The 18,615-nt window shown below is 32.1% G+C and overlaps 3 protein-coding genes across 13 annotated transcripts in view; 2 read left to right on the plus strand and 1 right to left on the minus strand.

Annotated features, from left to right (window-relative positions):
- Positions 1 to 567: 567 nt before the first annotated feature.
- Positions 568 to 5,823, minus strand: LOC138939874 (uncharacterized). Of its 3 annotated transcripts, none has more exons than XM_070308168.1 (5): positions 5,564 to 5,823; positions 4,317 to 4,546; positions 3,324 to 3,606; positions 2,932 to 3,115; positions 568 to 2,824 (listed from the first exon to the last, which is right to left on the minus strand). In XM_070308168.1, the coding sequence occupies exons 1-5, from the start codon at positions 5,797 to 5,799 to the stop codon at positions 1,235 to 1,237; spliced, it is 2,523 nt and encodes an 840-aa protein (XP_070164269.1). In that variant the 5' UTR covers positions 5,800 to 5,823; the 3' UTR covers positions 568 to 1,234. The 3 variants fall into 3 exon arrangements, with proteins under 3 accessions (XP_070164269.1, XP_070164252.1, XP_070164261.1); XM_070308151.1 differs by lacking the exon at positions 5,564 to 5,823 and adding an exon at positions 3,804 to 3,820 and having other exon boundaries at positions 3,324 to 3,669; positions 4,317 to 4,391; XM_070308160.1 differs by lacking the exon at positions 5,564 to 5,823 and having other exon boundaries at positions 3,324 to 3,669; positions 4,317 to 4,391.
- Positions 5,824 to 9,190: 3,367 nt separating this feature from the next.
- On the plus strand, positions 9,191 to 13,200 carry LOC138941848 (uncharacterized). Its single transcript, XM_070311745.1, has 6 exons — positions 9,191 to 9,551; positions 10,377 to 10,574; positions 11,419 to 11,711; positions 11,782 to 11,850; positions 12,538 to 12,636; positions 13,147 to 13,200. The coding sequence occupies exons 1-6, from the start codon at positions 9,191 to 9,193 to the stop codon at positions 13,198 to 13,200; spliced, it is 1,074 nt and encodes a 357-aa protein (XP_070167846.1).
- Positions 13,201 to 15,099: 1,899 nt separating this feature from the next.
- Positions 15,100 to 18,615, plus strand: part of LOC138939903 (neuropeptide FF receptor 1-like) — a 29,594-nt gene continuing 26,078 nt past the window's right edge. For 3 of the 9 annotated variants that reach the window (XR_011447914.1, XM_070308223.1, XM_070308281.1), the window contains exons 1-2: positions 15,104 to 15,486; positions 17,887 to 18,418. Coding sequence is in view for 8 of the 9 variants with exons in the window: in XM_070308223.1 (XP_070164324.1) it covers positions 18,126 to 18,418 (293 nt within the window). In the remaining variant the exon portion in view is untranslated. Of the gene's footprint in view, positions 15,487 to 16,616; positions 17,383 to 17,886; positions 18,419 to 18,615 lie in introns of those variants that run through there. The other 6 variants (XM_070308271.1, XM_070308262.1, XM_070308242.1 and 3 more) reach the window with 6 other exon arrangements.

An 18,615-nucleotide genomic window follows, 5' to 3' on the forward strand; every position in this document is an offset into this window, starting at 1 on the left:
TAATTTTCATTCTGTTATATGTGTAACATTAAAGTGAATATAAGAAATACAAAGGATAATATTGTTATAGATATATGTAAATAGTTATTAAAAATTCTTTATTGATATTAGTTTTGATATTTGTTCATTAACAATAAATATGCTGCCTTTTACAAGCTATTTAGGTACATTGATTTTATTGCAAGTACTTACATAACAGCCATAAAAGTTTTCACACTCTAAAACTATTAAAAATACTTTTTTCACTCTACTTATCATTATGATAATGCATAAAAACAGCAAATATTTAAAATCTGAAACATAGTACCATGTTATTATTATTATAATATCATAAATACTTTGGATGTTCATAAATATTTGGCATCTCTTAATTAACCCAAAGAATATAAAGTTCTTCTTGATATGCAGAAAGTTTTTCTTGCAAATATCATAAAACAGCAACAAAATAGAGTAACGCCGTAACATATTATTTAGAAAAACATATATTCAATTATTAAATAAATAAAATTCTTAAATATACAAATATTATGTATATATATATAATTTTTGGTATTATTTTATACTTAAATATATTATCATTAATATGTATACTATACATATTTTTAACAAGTTCTCTAGCCATGTTATAAACCAATATTATATAGAAGAAACAGCATATATTTGTGACTGAGATATATATATATATAAAAAAAAAAAAAATGTTTTTTATTTATTTTTGCATAAGCTATGAAGTTCCATACCATATTTATAAAACATTATTTGTCCATATCAACATAGTTAACTTGTATAAAAATAATTATATATTGTGCATTTATTTCCTTGCATTCCTGTATGTGTGTACTGTTAGTTTCATCTCAGCTCTTTTTTTATATTACATTTGAATAATATTTCAAAGTGGACACTTTATTTATATTATCACAAATTATGCGATAGAATACTTTTGTTTATATAAACATTTTTTGTAAAAAAGTCTACAAATATTTGGCACAAATTACATAACATATGTATAGAATCAATTATAAGGTTCTATTAAATATAGATATAGCATATATTTATATACAGTCATATATTCTCAATTTGTCCTAGATAAAACATTTGAAAGGCAAAAATTGCCCAAGGCAACTTTAAAGCTATTGGGTGTAAAATCACATCTTTATAGGGAAAAGGGAGGGATTAACATGAAAATGTAGCATTATTTTTTTGCGTGACTAGTTAATGAAAAAAAATATGCAATTTATGGATTTCTGGCTAGTTGATATTTCATTAAGGATGGTAGCAATTTTTCTCTACAACACATATTTGTGGTATTGTTAGTATTCTTACAGCAATTGCTAAATACTTTCTGTAGTTGTTGCAATGTTTTTAGACAAATTACAACACAGCAAGAATCACAACCACCGGACTCGGCGTTGCAAGAACATCCACTTTGCAAGGAAGACACGAAGTCATCTACGATTTTTATCGAATCTTTTTTCGTAACTTCCATGATGGGGCTATTTGTGCAATTCTGACAATTTTGTAAGTTATCGCACTTGCAATCGATACATTTACATATATCAGCATCTGCTGTAATCTCCTGCAGAACATTCCTATTATCTCTCTTGTTCTTAATATTACTTATGTTCTTATGTTCATAATCGATATCTTTTTGATACTGCACAATCTCAGTATTTGCTAAAGTATGTTCCGTATTCACTGTATTAATATTTCTCAAACTTTCCATAGATGACAATTGAGAATCTATTTCTAGTGGATAAGGCTCCGGACCTATTAAATCGACCAGGGAATGAACTGCTATGGGAAAAGCGTTTAACTCGGACCAAGACTGTGCTCTCAATGCGGGTGCGGTTGCCAGTGCCATAACATCTATCCAAGGTGAAGGTAATTCCTCCTCAGTGGCTATTGCGAGTTCAACGGCTTCCGATTGTGCGTTCGTAATGACAGAATCTGCGCACAGATCATGATTTGAAACCGCGTTGAGAGAATCTTCGCTTTGTAAAGTCGCATCATTGATGAACGAGAGAGCGTCCATTCCATTCTCGAAAAGGTGGGTTTCACTCGAGGAACTTATATCAGGAATATGACTAGTAATACAATTGGCACTATATAACGCGTTATTATCATTATCGGTTATATTCCCTGCATTCGATCGGTTTGCAAATATATTGTCAGAAACATTGGCGGATTCGTTTTTGTACTGTTTTATATCACTTGTGAAATCTGTTCCTTCCGAAATATGCGTTATTGCATCTTGCAAACCATCTTGCATAATCTTTTGCCCTAAGTTTATCGGGATAGATTGATCCTGCCTATTGATATTATCACTATGCACTTCTGATAACGAAGCTGACTTGTGCGGATGATGCCCAACTATATCCGTTAAATTATCATGTTGCATATTCGATTCGGTCATTTGATTGAATACTTTAAATTTATTATAATTCTCATTATTGTTAAAAGCGTCAATCGTGTGTTCGTTAAAATTATCTAACACGATATCCGTTGCGAGAAGCGCAACTTCGGTGGTTCTATTATTCGAGTCTTCCACATCTTTGGTAGAAATATAATCAAGTCTTACATCCAACTTGCGATGATTCATAATGTCCATTGTTAAATTAGTGGGAACTATTTGTTCTGCTGTACCATTTTCCGCAGAAACATATGACATGTTTTCATGATTTTGTGCGAAATCTGAAGATATTGGTATGACAGCATATGATGGTATAATGGTGTCGCTCGCACTAACTTTCACAAGTTTTAAATCTAATTGAGTCAACTTTTTCTGTTCTTTAGTTGCATCGTCATTTCTGTTATCTTTACGCTTCTGTTAGGAAATTTAAAAAATGGAACTTTATATAATTATAATATGAGATATTTCTTCTATAGTATTTCTGAAATTATATTTATTTTTTTATTATATTTAATACTTACTGTTTCATTATTCACAGTTTTATTATGCGTTTTTATGTGGCTTTTTAAACTGTGAGGAGTAGTAAATCGTCGTCTACAATTTTCGAAGGTACAAATATATGGTCGTTCGCCTGTATGTGTTCTCTTGTGCGTTTTTAAATGATGTGAAGCTGTAAAAGCCTTTCCACAACCCTTCTCTCTGCACCTTAACATAATGAAAAATGATATAATCCTACATATAATTCTAATATACATATACAAAATGTACAATGTGTAATAATTTGTATAAAGAAATTAGTTGAGTTTTATATAATCTATTTCTTTCTATTCTGTTTATTTAATGTGTTTATGAAATAATAATTGTAATGTCCTTTTTTCAATATTATAGAGGAAGTATCAAAGGGGAAACATACTTGTATGGTCTTTCTTGAGTATGAGTACGTATATGTTTCTTGAGATCGCTTAAAGTAGTGAAGAATTTAACACATCCCGTCTCTTCGCAGTTGAATGTGTTGCCACTATGAAGTCTTTGGTGAGCTCTCAGTCTGTAAAGGGTATTGAATGCTTTCTCGCAGCCTTTGTGGTTGCATTCGAATGGTTTTACTTTTGTGTGTACCCTAATGTGGATCTTTAGACTGTAGGACGTGAGAAAGGCCTTGCCGCAACTCGGCTCTGCGCATTTAAATCGATACTCGCCTGAAAGTTTTGAGAATTCCCTCCACATAAAAAGATTGCAGGACTATCTATCTCTTGCAGTATCTGAAAGCCATGCAGGTCGAAGCGTTCCCTTTATACCAGCATTGATGACTTAATAATATCAGGTTGCAGCAAAAATATGTAAATGTGATTTTATTACTCACATCAACACGTGATAATATGATTTTTACACTTACCTGAATCCTTTCATTTCCTTCAATGAATATGCAAGAACAAGAGCACATGTTAGTATGACATATAGAGCAATTGCGTATTAAACAAACACCACACATGCAAAGCATGATGATTTTCTTAACAATATAGAAATAGATCAAACAGATATGGATGAGCCAGCCAATAAAAATTATGATATAATGAGAATTCTTTACAGAAATAAATATACTAAATAAAACAAAAGATTTTAAAAATATTATGTATATAACTATAAATTGTATTAAAATGCTAATGATATGTTATAATATTATATATTATATTTTTCATATATTAATATATTATTTATTTTTATTATACACATTATCATTTTTATTATCAAGTAATATTTTTTCTTAGTAAATCATATACATGTTAGAGACATTTAATTCATTGTGAAAGTTTTTTACTCTAAATTTTTATATCACACTGTATTATTTAAAAAATCATGAAAATATATGTATAATTTTTTGTTAGAAAAAATTATTCTGGAGTCTCACCTTTATGTGTCTTCATGTGAGTACGCAAATTTCCAATGGTGCTATATGTTCTGGTGCAACCTTCGTATTGGCAATTATAGCGATTGATGTGTTTTTGATTACTATCTGGATCTGTAGTTTCAATAGTAGCAGTTTTATGAGAAGTTGTACAATCTTCAAATAATACATCGTCTTGCTCTTGATGAATTCGCATATAAATTTCGTCTGGATTGATTGTATGTTGAATGTGCCTATATATATGTATATATATACATAGATACATATGTTTGGTATTTATTTCCTTTTAATAATTAAAAAATTATATAAATTATATTATATTTTATCTTCTTTCCTAAATTTTATTTCTTTCCATACATTTCACAGTTTGAAGTATTATTTAAATAACATTTCTTCTTTAATTATACAATATAATGTCTGAATTGACAATTTATATTTGCTTCATTATTTCTGAGACTTAACAATTTCTCATATATGAAATATGTAATAAACACAAGCGTGCCAATTTTATTGTTAGATTTTGCTAAAAGATTATGTATATAATAGTATGTATGAATAATACACATTTGCTATATGTGTGGATATCACTAAAAATAAATTTATAACAAACAGATGCTTCTGTTTTCAATGCAACAAATAAGAATTTTTTAAATGCAAAAATCTTACATTGCCAATAATGATATCGAATAATATATATTGTGATGAATCAAAATAATATTCTTTACAATAATAACAATAATAATAAATCACACAATTGCAACTCATAATTTATTATCTATTCTATAAATATAAATTATTATCAACACAAATGAAAGAAAAATAAAATACATATATATTTATATTTTAATATACAATATATACATATATTATATTATATACATGTGACATATGACTTTATTTTGAAATTTTGTTACACAGAAATAAAATAGTGAAAATTTTCAGAAACATATACAACGGAATACATCGACGACGTAAATGTCGACGCACGTTCGCGTGACATTCAAACACCAATTTTTCTCAAATGATTTATGAATTTTTATGAATTAAGGCTCTTGTTTCAAAACTCGTTATAGCCTTATAAGGAGGGGACGAGAAATATACCGACGATCATGCGAACGAAATATCGACGGTACCTAATTCAAAACTCACAGATCTAATCGCAAAAGTAATGTCAGTGCGAACGAAATAATCGGAAAACGAGAACGCGAGATCGAGATTGTCGAGAGGATTTCAAAACCAGAAGAACTCACCCGGTCGTGTTGTCATCGGCGGGTATCGGCCTCTCATTGATAGCAGCATCGTCGTCGGAGTACCTCTCGTAATCAAACACCGCACTCTGCTCGTAGACCTTCTCGAAGCTTGACAGGTCTAAAGTATCGTCCAGGCAATCTTGCAGATCATGAGTCACGAGGATATTGTCGAAATTGTCCCCGATACTGTCGGCATCCTCGTCCTCTTGAAACTTGTCGCTCTCCCACGTCGCCATACTTTCTTGGGGCTGCGCGACAAACAAATCCCGCGATAGGCTCTCTGTCTACGCTCCGATATAATCTACGATCGATAAGGCAGATTGTCAAATTATTGTTACCGATGCGGTAAATACAATTCAGTTAAATAGATGTCGGGATAATCTTATTTTGTAGAGTGCCTCACTTCACTTTCGTCCTTTGAATTCGGAGGAAGAATCAACTGTAGCTCCGTTTTCATCTTTTACAACCAGGTACAAATATTAATAATCTGTCGTAATTGTTGATATTTAATTGTTAATTATCAGAAAAATATCTATTATGAAAAGGTTTTTCATTTGAAAACGTTTGAAAACAATATAATTTTTTCGAACACAAATCAAATCAAAGTAATCGAATAATTTTCATTGGTTTACTGTCCATAATTAGTTAAAATGATGATTGTTTTATTCATAGAACTTTCTTGACAAGAAGCCGAAAGTTAAACAATTGCCGGAGTATTTGACGAGCGAATGATCCGTCTGGAATTTTCATTGAAGAAATTTAGATCTGAATCATCTTGGGAATTCGTCGAAAGATTTTGCAGGTATTTTATGTATATCTTTGTTACCATTTTTTCGAATATGTCTCTTATCGCCTAAAGAAATTTTGTTCATCCATTCAACGAAAATAAGATTAAACTTTATGAAAAGTTTTATAAAAGTACTCGTTTTTTCTGTTATTTCCGACTCATGGTACTATAAATTTTAACGCGTGTGGGTATATAAGTATGATTATTATTGTGATATTGTACACGCGTAAAACACATTACTGACCTATTCTTTAGTTTTAAAAAAGTAGCACATACTAATCATGATCTTGTTCAACTTAATCCTATATTAACGTTTCGATATTTTATTAAGATTAAAAATGAAACAATAAAGGCTCTTACAAATGTATTATACAAAGATGAGGGAAGGCAATTAAGAGCCAACGCGATAATTTATGCGCAAATTTTATTATAATTATAATAACATAAACGCAAATTATATTAATATAAAGTATAATAATAAAAAACATTTATTCTGTTTTTTGAATATTAATTTTTCCATATTCGCCCCCTCTCTCAAATCTTATCAAAATTCCGAACAAAATTTTGTTAGTTTTTATGAGTACCGTGAGTTCAGAAAAATATAAATTTTAAAATACGTGGTTCTATTATTTTTTGTCATTCATCGACAATAATAATTGACAAATTTACCAATTATCTAGCTCTTTCTCGTAAACAATGTGACGATTTCAGAATTTTTAACAGATACGAAAAAGCTTATATCACCGCGATGTAGATACTTTGCTAACGAGCGAGCACACATTTTTTACACATAATACATATGTTACATATGTTTGAACGGATCGTTATAGTATGAAGAGATGAAAAATAAGGTCGTTCAAAATTAACAGATAGATTTGTATATTATTATCTTCAGTGTCTGCGTATAAACTACAACATAAGATTGTGTTAGTTTTGCGTTAGAAGACCTACTTTGACAATCATTACTAAAAACGAGATAACGTCGCATTTTTCGTAGAAACCGGCAATATGTCGTTACATATTGACCTTCTTGCCTGCATAATCCTTCCGTTTCTTTTTATTCTGGGATCTGAATATATTTCAGAGCTATTACATATTACATGCAAACGAAATATTTTCATTAGTTCTCAGATCATTAATGATCTACACTATGCCCTATACTTCTCATTTCGTATCTAGCAATAGGTGTTTATCTGTGCTACATATCACAAGTGGAAAAACTAACTGACATTCCTATTTAAGCGATATCATCATAGTCTGTTGAGCTTCCGTGCATACCTTGATATTAAATTATAATGTGATGTATGTATAGCCTTCACATAAAAACTTTTCTTGCCAGATTATTATATGCCGAGTCTTATCAATGATTGCAGCTCGTTTCAACATGATCTCACATGATATATAGAGAAAAATGAGAGATTAAATATTTATATATTTTCGTTTTTTATCTCCTTTTGAAAACTGATTTCTTTTTAATTCCATATAACTTTTCGCAGACTGTAGATGACAATATCTGATTATGATTTATTTCTAATTCAAGATATCAGTATTCTATCAGTATTCTATTATCCTTTGCTTATCTTTTCATCTCTCTCTACAATGAATATGAAAAGTGCAATATCTTCTGTTGTGTTTCGCAATAATCTCGGAGCGTTTAACATCTAATCACTTATAAAATGCCCCGATATGCAGTGCTCTACGTTTTACATGTTCTCTTTATGATTAGCATTGTTTTTCTTTTCGTAGGTAAGCAGTAGTTATCTGAAGAAACGTCATCGTGACGTCAGAAGATAGTTAACAGTGACGGCCAGAGCATTAATTTGTCATGCCGTCAAATTTTTGAACAGAGGAGGACACGGTCGTGCATTAATTGCTCGTAACATTAATATTTACACTTTATCGGTAGCAGATTAATATCATGAAACGTGAAGCACCGAAAGGGTCTTACACACACACATATGTGTCAGACATATTTTCCATTTATCTTACCGACATCGCAGTTAAAGCAGCTAAATGGAAGAACTTAGTTTACAAACCGACAGTAGTATATACGGCTGCTTCTGCGGACACCGCCACTCATTGTCAGACTAATTTTAGTATAGTTAGTATATAATATAGTTTTAATATAGTTATAATTTTCTCTAAGTGGCAATTTTCAGCAATTTATGTTCTCTCTATTTGATGATTTTAGCGTGGTTTGGATCGAAATTAATATTGAACTACTATAATTTAGAATCGGTCACCTTCGCTCGTGAAACGACACACGAGTGTTATCATTATGAAAACTACTTCCGATCTCAGTGGAACATTTAGTTTGTGCATTGTCGCGAATATATATCAGTGGAAATATGAAATATAATTGGTATGTTTCTAACTCATAAAACTTTATTACGAGCTACATTTATTTTATATTTATTTTATAAGCGTTTCATAAACGCGGATTATACAAACTACAATATTGAAAACTTCTACATTTTTCTGGAAAAATCAGAGAAATTACATCTTTGCGGCTCAAATATTTCTATTTCTATATTTCTGTCTCTATCTTGTTTTTCACCGTTTTATTATATAAAAATGCACTAAACGTCTTTTTTACATACCGATGTATACGAAATCCTTGTCATGTCGACGTGACTTTTCTGACTCGGCTTTACAGCTACGTGTTTCTCTCTCATGCGTATATCAAGTATCTATAAGGACGTTCTATATTAGGAAGCATTTAAACAAGGAGATACCGACAGAGATCGTGTCATGGATTTCGCGATATTTTTTCACAAAAGAAAGGGGGAAAAAAGGAAAAGTGTTTTCTATTTTTTATTTCGCCCGTCAGGATCGATACGATGGTGTCTCTGAGTGATATACGTCCGCTTTTGCATACCGCGAGATTGTTCGGTTGCGGATTGTACGTCGTCAGCGAGGATGATATCGTGCTGATGAAATACAGTATCGTTTATTCGACTCTGTTCGCGTTTCTGTACATGAGTTTCTGTGTAACGAATTTTTTCATGCTCGGTTGGATGACCGATGTATTGGGACCGAGGCTTTTGATGCTCACCGTCGTTAGAACGTTACTCTCGTACGCTTGCGTCTTGAGCGACATTGCAATGACATTCTGGTACAATTGGAAAATACGAGCTGCACTCTCGCACTTACGCATCTTCGATCAAGCGACAAAATACAAGGAGAATAAACGCCCTTACCGTATACGTTACGCCTGTTGGACCTTGTCCTTCATTATTTTATCGTTTTGGTCGATAGTCGGATACATAACATTTCAGTGAGTAATAATTATTTTCATTTAATCTGTTAGCAAATATTGAAGGAAAAGATAAATAATAATAATATCATGTTAATTAAATATTTGTTGTGAGCAAAAAATGTACATAAGAAAGAATTTAATTAATATAATATAACTTTAATTAAAATTCTTTCAAAAGACAATGTACAATGTTCATTATGTCTGATTATGAATAGGATATTACTACTCAAAGCATTTTTAAAGTTCTCTTAAGTCCACAGATTTGTACTTCTCATCTTTGAAATAATATCCTTTCCTTTTATTTACTGAACCTTCGCGTGTGTGTATCATTATGTAAGTTTTAATTATATGTATAAGTAATTACAGAAGTTTTGAAACTTTTGATACACGGATTTTATAGTAAATATTAAAAATGTAATGAATCTTTTTACATTTTCTTGGTAAAAGAGAAGTTTTTTATATTTTCTTCTTTATAACAGTATAATGCTTTATTATGTAAATTTATATCGTAAAATTTATTTATATTTAATTTAATTTATTTATATATCGCAAAATTATGTTAGAGACACAGTAATATACATTATGTTGTTGAAGGAAAATTGTCCAATAATCGATTTTCTATCAGTATGTTTATTGATACATTTAATTTACGAAATGCAAAAATTAATGATAAGTGAAGAATTAAAGCTGGAAAAAAAATTAAGAAGAGTCAATATCATATCAATATTTCTTTATTTCGCAGACATAAGCCTACTTCGTACTTTAATGATCTTCATCGTGTAACAATGCCGTCATTCACAATTTCATCATCCGTAGAGTCGAGCCCAGATATTCTCTGTTCAACGGTATAACTTACGCCGTCGTTAATGCGACACTGTCGATGCAACTGATAACGTTTGCCAGCCTATCATCCCTGCTTTATGAGAGATTTCATCGTCTTTGTGAAATATTGCTGCTACCCGAAGGTGGGTTAATTGCGGAGAAAAATATGTCTCTCGTATTTCTCGCAGCGATTAATGCATCAATAACTGATTGATTAATAAACAGTCATTTATGTCAATTACTACAGCTTTAATAGTAGTAATTTTAAAGATTTCTGTCACACAACACACGCACACACAAATTGTTATTCATACATAGATCATGTGGAAATGTAAAAAGAAATTGATGCTGTTTGAAATATATGTGGATTCTTAAAAATCGATCTCTATCGTAACTATCGTCTGAAAAATTTGATAACAACGTTGCAATCACTCTCCAATTGTTCTGCTCTTCTAGCTTTTCTTTTATGTTTTTCTTTTACACACATTTTGTTGTCCATCTGTTATCATAGACATTCGCTATCTAAAGTCTAAATATATCGACACGTCTGCTTTCTCACGCGACTTGTTCAATGAAAACAGAATGTCGCGAGAGTCGAAGACAAATAAATAAATGGCAAATAAATAATAATAATGCTGATTTCTTGCTCGTTTTAAGTACGAATAAATAGATTTTTCAATAAAATGAAGGAAGTATATTTGTGATTGTATGTTCTGCGAAACTATTATACAAGATAAACATTTAAAGGATATAATCTTTATTCACAAAAAATCTCTTTATATATTGTCCAAATTTATTTTTTATGCGAACAAAATATGTAAAATTGAATTATACTATAATACAACTGCCCTACTGTCCTATAAATTGCAACATTACAATATTTAATGAGCCTTATTTGAATAGTGTTTTAAGTACACGAATCACACAAAGTTTCTTTAACTTTCACGAATAATTATCTCATTAGTACAATAATGCGTGTTCAAACAGATGGCAAAATCATGGTGGTGGATCGATCGAGCAGGCAGTTTCGCTTGCAGGAGGTATGGTGGTTACACTCGTGTCTCACCAACGCGACCGAGATGATAAACTCCGTATATGCGGTGCAGCTTCTACTGTGGATTTCCAGCATGTCTTTCAACACCCTGACACGCATTTATACGATCAACGACGGTGGTGCGATCTCGCTACCCTTACTGATAGTAAGAGAAGTGATGCTGGTATCCGCTTGCGTAACGAATTTATTGATCATCAGTATCATCTGTCACGTGACCGCGACTCAGGTATATCAGTTCATATTCGATTAGGAAGATTTTTCGCCACTGACTAATCTCGCTATTCTCCTTTTTAAAGGCAAATCGCGTAGGCAAGATCGCCTTTGCTCCGTCGTCGGCCGTTCTTGCAAAGCGAAGTTTTATGCAGGTAAATTTTAATTTATTCTACGATAATATATTTTAATCTTTAAAAAAATATCTTTTCCAGTTAGTACATACATATAGTAATTAGAAAAGTAATAATTATATATAATATTCGTTTTGATTTAATTAAAATTGTATTTAGTTAATTGGTACACGTAAAGTATACAAGCAGCATATCTCAATTAAGAGTTTAATTATAAAATTGTATAGTTAACGAAAGTCATAATAAATTTAGGACATCAAATCTCTTATACTACAAATTGTTATTCTACGATCCTAATAATTAATTTCTTAAAAAGCACCTAATCGGTTAAATAGACCTAGATACAAAATTAACTGCGACAATTCTTGCAGCAATATTATTGTGTCGTTGTCTCTATAACGACAAAAGCTAATTGCATCAAGCTCACTTTGTGACTCTTCCTATTTTTTCTGAATATTCTTATGTCAAGAGAAGTAGCAAAGAAAGTTTTCTATCATAAATTGTTTCACTTAAAGCTTTTATAAAGCGGATATTTATAATTATCATATCAGAAATAAGATCTTGAATAATTATTGATATAAATTAAGAAACTTTTAGAATAAAATAAATAACAATTTTTTTTTCTTTATCAACTTGTTTTAAATAGCCAACTTTCTCTATCAGATATTAATCAATATACAAATAATGTTAAATATTAAATGATTGCAGGATTGCAATGTGGAAGCTGTGACGTATTTTCAATTACAACAAGTGCACTATTATGCTCTTTTCGGAATTATACGCATCGATCTTCCATTGTTACTCTCGGTAAGTCTGGAAAGAATAGCACGAATCAATCTTCCTTTTAAAATAATGAAAGTATTTGCATGGCATAAAGATAGAAAATATTGTATAATAATTATGCGTGAATGTTATTGCTTTGTGTAAAAATAATCTCTACTATTTTAAGCTTGAAAAGAGAGACGCTTTGAAACACAAAATTCATTATTTATTTAAGCAATTTTGTTGCAAGATACCGACACTCTTTATCTCGACGCTCTTCATTTCGACACTCACATAATTATTTAGATTTCCATGAACTACGTTTTAAACTCTTTTAGTTATTTTTATTCTTAGTTAATTACTAAGAATTATATGGAATTTCTATTCGGAACTTTCTTAATTTTAAACTTTGAGTAACATTTCTGATAACAAGCCGCAAAATCATAGTTTGCGCTTGAGGTTTATTTAATACTTTAATCCGCCATTATATAAAGTTGTTTGCGTAAGAGTGTTCAGAATGCATGTTTTCATAACTTTGATCCGTTACTTTTACAGATAGCCTCTGGTATAACTACGTATCTAGTGATCCTTCATAGCGCTAATATCTAGCGTAATCTCCGAGACACACCATTACGTTCGCGCGATCAATCGATCAATCAATCGATTTATCGTTCGATCGTTAATTCCAGTCTCGTCTGTTCTCACTTTAATGGATCGGCGATGAATAACACGTTGAAAGGAAGATCTCTTTATAGAGCTTTATCTCTACAAAAAAGGTAAAGAGATACAATAAGTCGACGTATCGTTTCTGTCACATTTCGATTAGTTTTTGATATCAAACGCTACGAGCAACTTTGCGCAGGGAAGAGCAAGTGTTTGCCTGTAACAAAATATACTTGAAATTCGGCCCTTTTTGCATTGAGAGCACGTTGTCACAACGGCAACACGAGTCGCAAGCGCGCGATATATCGATTGGCCAGCAGTAGATGTTGAAAAAGCGTCAACCTCGTTTCTCTCCTGAGTCCAATACGGTGGTGGTTAGTAATTTACTTCGAACAACGGCGATAATCACGGAGGCTTTCTACATTCGCACTGTGAAAAACACTCGGCAACTCGCAGAATCCGCGTTCACGCGAATTATGGCGGTACATGCAACTGATGTTTTTTTTTTTTTTTTTTACTTTGAGAACTTTTATAAATTTCAAAACTCGGTGAGAAATCTAGTGAATACTCCTGAGACGTAATATTTAAAACGACGATGCGAGTACGTATTTAGTGCAACAAAAATTTTACTTACAAAGATTTCTGAACCCATTTTTGTTTTCTGCGAGCTGACGCTTTCAATGGCACCGGCTTAGAATAGGAAAGATTGAGGAGGACATTGCATTTATTTGTGGAAAGGAAGGATCGCACCCTCTTAGTGATGAATCTTACTAACAACTGGAAAATATAACAAAGTCCAATGGAAAAGTCCAGACCGTCTTTCATTCGATATTACAACGATATTATGTTGAAATCACAATTTTGCGGTGCACAATATGTTAACAAACAAAATTAAATTTAGATTTTATTTGAAATAATTAAAACATCACAAAAATAGTTTGCTATAGTTGACATTGTAGGACAAATTATGACATAATGCTAACGATATTTAAACTGATAATAAATAGAGCAAAAGAATTTCAATTTTAACTATTTATATTTATTACGCTCATATTATACAGTTATTATTCTTATTATTTTATATAGCATTTTTATATTCTTTACTCTCTGTATTTTGAATAGACTGACATATGTTACGTTAGTACAAAAGATTTATATCGGTTTTCTATCAAGTTTTTTATTAAATAAAATTCGAAATCTGAATTGAAAAATTTCTTTTTAGTGTATTGAGGTTAGTAACAATTTTGCTTTGATTTTGCTGTAATTTTATTTTCAACTTTATTTGGCAGATATGACTAAGCCTTTGTATGAACCTAATAATTGAAGAATGATCAAATCGTTCAATTTTTTAAATTGAGAAAGTAAAAAAATTGCGAACCATATAAAATAACATTTAAAAAATGCAATACATTTTTTGGAATTTGAATCGAGAGATTAAAATTAACAAATTTTTTCCGAAATCGAAATTTTTATCGACAAAACGTGAATTTTTTGAATGTACAGAATGTACATTCAAAAAATTCACAGAATGTATTGTAAATATACAGATAACAAAAAACTGTGATTGCACAAGTTGACTCTTGTAATAAAATATTTTTTTCCTTTTCGGTTGAATAATATAATTTATTTATTAATAGCATTATTAATTGAATTCTTCTTTTGCTCTATCTTGAGTTAATTTTAATGTAGAATTTGTCATTTTGTCACAAAAGCTTTGATGAAAATTTTCCAAAGCGTTCGTGATTTTGACATATCTACAGAACCCGGTGCGCAGACTTCCACCCGAAGTTACAGCGCGTGCGGAGGCGGACGAACGAAAGGACGCAAGCGCGCCGTGTGATTCGTGCGCATTCAAGACCGACGGCGGGAGCCGTGATTCTTCTTGATCAGTTTGCCGTAGACCCGCATCCGCAGCTTTTCGACCGCAAAACCGTGGTGGACGCTTCTTTCGAACCCTCACGCAACGATCTCGTTCGATAAATCGACAGCGATAGCGATACGTTTCCTGAACATGCATATCGCGAATCGATCGATGAAAACGTTACGGACCTGTCGGTAGTGAAAAACTTATATGTGATTGTGACGATCGATCTCGATTCTTGACGATATGGTGATCCCACGACGTGCATCTCGCTTTGAAGAAAATACTTTTAAGAGATGTGAAATTTTATATAATGAAAATTAATTTTGTTTGATTTATCTTTGGTTTCACGTCTGCAAGGAATAATTGCAGTGAGTTCAACTCTTGATACTATACGATTTTTGTAATTGCTCGATATAAAAATGCGAAAATTGGCATAATATAACATAAGAAAGCATGCTTAATCGATATTAAACCAGTTGTGTCAATTTCCTGATTTGTATTAATTAGCGTTTCAAATCACGCAACAACATGTAATATTTGTAAAATGATATTATCGATTATTAATCGAGTTTTCGACGATTTTTTTTTTATCCGTATACAATAGCATTAGTTGTCGATTTTTACTTGGGCAGTTATTTGTTTCTATCTCATAAATCCGGATTACCGGGATAAAAATCAATACTTTCACAATGATAAAAGAAAAAATTCTACAAATTCTAGAAATAATACGCAATGTACGCGCCATCGTATAGTAAAACAAGTAAAAAAAAAAAGATATAAAATTTGCATTGATGTGCATTGTGTGCATTTTTTGATGGTAATTAATCATTCATCTTTTTATTTTTAGCAATACGTAATATAATTTTCCATAGAAAAATGTTTTTAACAATAAACCAGAGAATACAATAGGATTATTGACTGCAAATACTAGATTTTGCTGCAAATTTGCGATAAACAATTTTTTTCTCATTTTTAAGCCTCAAATTTTTCTCAAGATATTAACTTCAATTTATCTATCTATAAATTATCTTAACATTATATTGATGCTTTTTATTAATTCGAATACACTTTATCAAAAATTTAAATGAGAATTGAAAATGTACACGCGATGTATACTTTTATAATTAGCGTACATGAAAAATTAATCGATCTTTGATATACACACACACATTCATAAATATAATCTCTTCATTATTAATTTATAATTAAATGAATAGAGAAAAAGCGTAATTTCAAACAGCTACGTCAAAAATATACAATTTTACACAATGATTTCCTAGTAGCGGAAGCAGTAGATTTATCGATGTACATATTTATAACCAGTCGAAAAAGGCCTGCTTGGCATTTGTATGAAGGGGCACGCATTTCTTTGCGATCTTATTAACGTTTTTCTGACGATGTGACGTAAGTGAAGCTCATAGCATAACCCATATCTATACATCGGAGATTTTAATTTCAATTACATTTATTCTCAATAGCATTGTACTATGTTATTGACGCATCAATAGCATCGCAAAGTTAATCTCGCAGCATGCATCTATTCGAGATTTATATCGAGAGTTAAGAAATTCATTTCTGGAAATCTCTCCCGAAGTCGACAAACATCAGTCGTCGTCAAACCATCCTGACTTGCGATCGTTCTTGATAAAAGCAAATTCCCCGTTCTTGATTGACGTAAAAGATTTATCTCAATCCGTCGCTCACCGTCATTATTTCGTTCTACAAGGGGAAACAAAAGTTGTAATCGCTACGCGTTACATACGTACCTACATACACGTATGTATCCTATGCCCGCATACCTCGTACTTCGCGTACTTTGAAGAACAATTGACGTTTCTTGCTGTTATATCATATAGTCATATACGATGTACGCGATATCAGTTACGATTTAATTGAAGCGACGAAAACGTATCCTTGTTTCCGCGACGAAAGATAAGTGAAGCATATTATGTATTAATTACAGCTCGCAAGAGGTTCGAGCGATAACTCTGTAATCTCATCCGTGCCTGTGTGTTCGTATCTTCTATCATGTGACGGTTCTCTATCCGAGAAATGTCGAATAAATTAATTATAAGAATAAATAAGATTTTTGAGAAACAGATTTAAAAAAGATCTCAACGAAAGTGGATCTCCCTGCTATAAAATACTAATCGAATCTAAATTCAAAGATTTTACCTTGAAAGGCAGAAGTGTACGAGACATTGCGCATAAAAAAGAAAAAGAAAAGATTAATCTGAGTGAAATTATTTCGATTTTAAGCCACGGTAAGAATCATTTGAATATTTTCTGCGCAATTAAATTACGTAGTCTACACGAAGAAATGAAGAGTAATGAAGTACAACCACGCTTTTATACACGGTACCCCAAAGCACCCTTGACAACGCTCGTGAGCAGATAGAGCACAGTAAATTGAACAGAAAAGTTCTGTATTATTTTTTTCTATAACACTTAATAAAGGAGTTATTATTGAGTAAAGTCTGGTCAATCAGCGCCGACTTTTAGTCGGACGCACGTCAGTGAGTCGCCCGTCTGTTAGTGTGAGTCGCCGTAGAGACGGAGCGCTCACGCACACTACCAGGCGCGCGGTTAAAGGTCGACATTGATTGGCCAGACTTTACTCAATAATAACTTCTTTATTAAGCGTTATAGAAAAAAATCTTACACGACTTTCCTGTTCAATTTACTGTACTCTACTTGCTCACGAGCGTTGTCAAGGGTGCTTTGGGACAAATCCTGTATATCGGGCGATTTTTTCCTTATTTATGCAGAGGCGACCCTGTTGCACCGCCAAGCGACAATTATAGTTCCGCGCAATATCTGAACGCGCTCTTCTTCTCTTTGTTGATTCAAGACACAGGCCGAGGATCGGGATATTTTGTATGCTCGTTGGAAGTCGCGTACTCTTTTCCACTCACGTAGCCGAGCGGTAAAATACATAGTCCGGCGAGCTCCCCTTTCTGACCTGGTCCATCAGTGCTTTATTCCCGAGAGAGAAGAGATCGCAACGATGAGGGTGAATGCGATCGGTTTTACGTCGACGTCAACGACATTGACATCGGAGGTGACCGCGACATCGAGAATCGAGGGCGCGCACAACAATGAAATATCTTCGTCGATCCTTTACAACGACAGTGTAATGGAAATGGACCTCATGACCGACATAATGTGGGATTTCTATGAAAAATTCAACGGGGACACTAACTACTTGCTGATCGTTCTCTATGTGCCAGTTATGGCGCTCGCAGTGACAGCCAACATTCTTGTGATCACGGTGGTCTTTAAATATCATTATCTGAGAAGGTATGTATATAATTTTGTGTGTGTGTGTGTGTGTGTGCGTATGTACTTCTGCAAAAGGAAAAGAGATAGAATCGCCTCTCTTTTTCTCTCTCTCTTTCTCTCTCTTGGTGATGTAAGTTCATCGGGTTTAAAAATGGAATATTTCTCTAAATAATGCTAAAATTAATAATGTAAAATCTCTAAATAATATAATTCTC

Source organism: Polyergus mexicanus, unplaced genomic scaffold (genome assembly GCF_030449975.1).
Source record: "Polyergus mexicanus isolate NDT 795.1 unplaced genomic scaffold, iyPolMexi1.0 SCAF_2, whole genome shotgun sequence".
Lineage (NCBI taxonomy): Eukaryota > Metazoa > Arthropoda > Insecta > Hymenoptera > Formicidae > Polyergus > Polyergus mexicanus.

Coding starts and splice junctions, on each gene's coding strand:
- LOC138941848 (XM_070311745.1), top strand. CDS start 9,191: ATGGTGTCTCTGAGTGATATACGTCCGCTTTTGCATACCGCGAGATTG. Junction 11,851..12,537: donor CAAAGCGAAGTTTTATGCAG/GTAAATTTTAAT, acceptor AAATGATTGCAG/GATTGCAATGTGGAAGCTGT. Junction 12,637..13,146: donor ATCTTCCATTGTTACTCTCG/GTAAGTCTGGAA, acceptor TTACTTTTACAG/ATAGCCTCTGGTATAACTAC.
- LOC138939874 (XM_070308168.1), bottom strand. CDS start 5,799: ATGGCGACGTGGGAGAGCGACAAGTTTCAAGAGGACGAGGATGCCGAC. Junction 4,547..5,563: donor GCCGATGACAACACGACCGG/GTGAGTTCTTCT, acceptor ACATATATATAG/GCACATTCAACATACAATCA. Junction 3,607..4,316: donor TCACATGAAGACACATAAAG/GTGAGACTCCAG, acceptor CAAAACTTTCAG/GCGAGTATCGATTTAAATGC.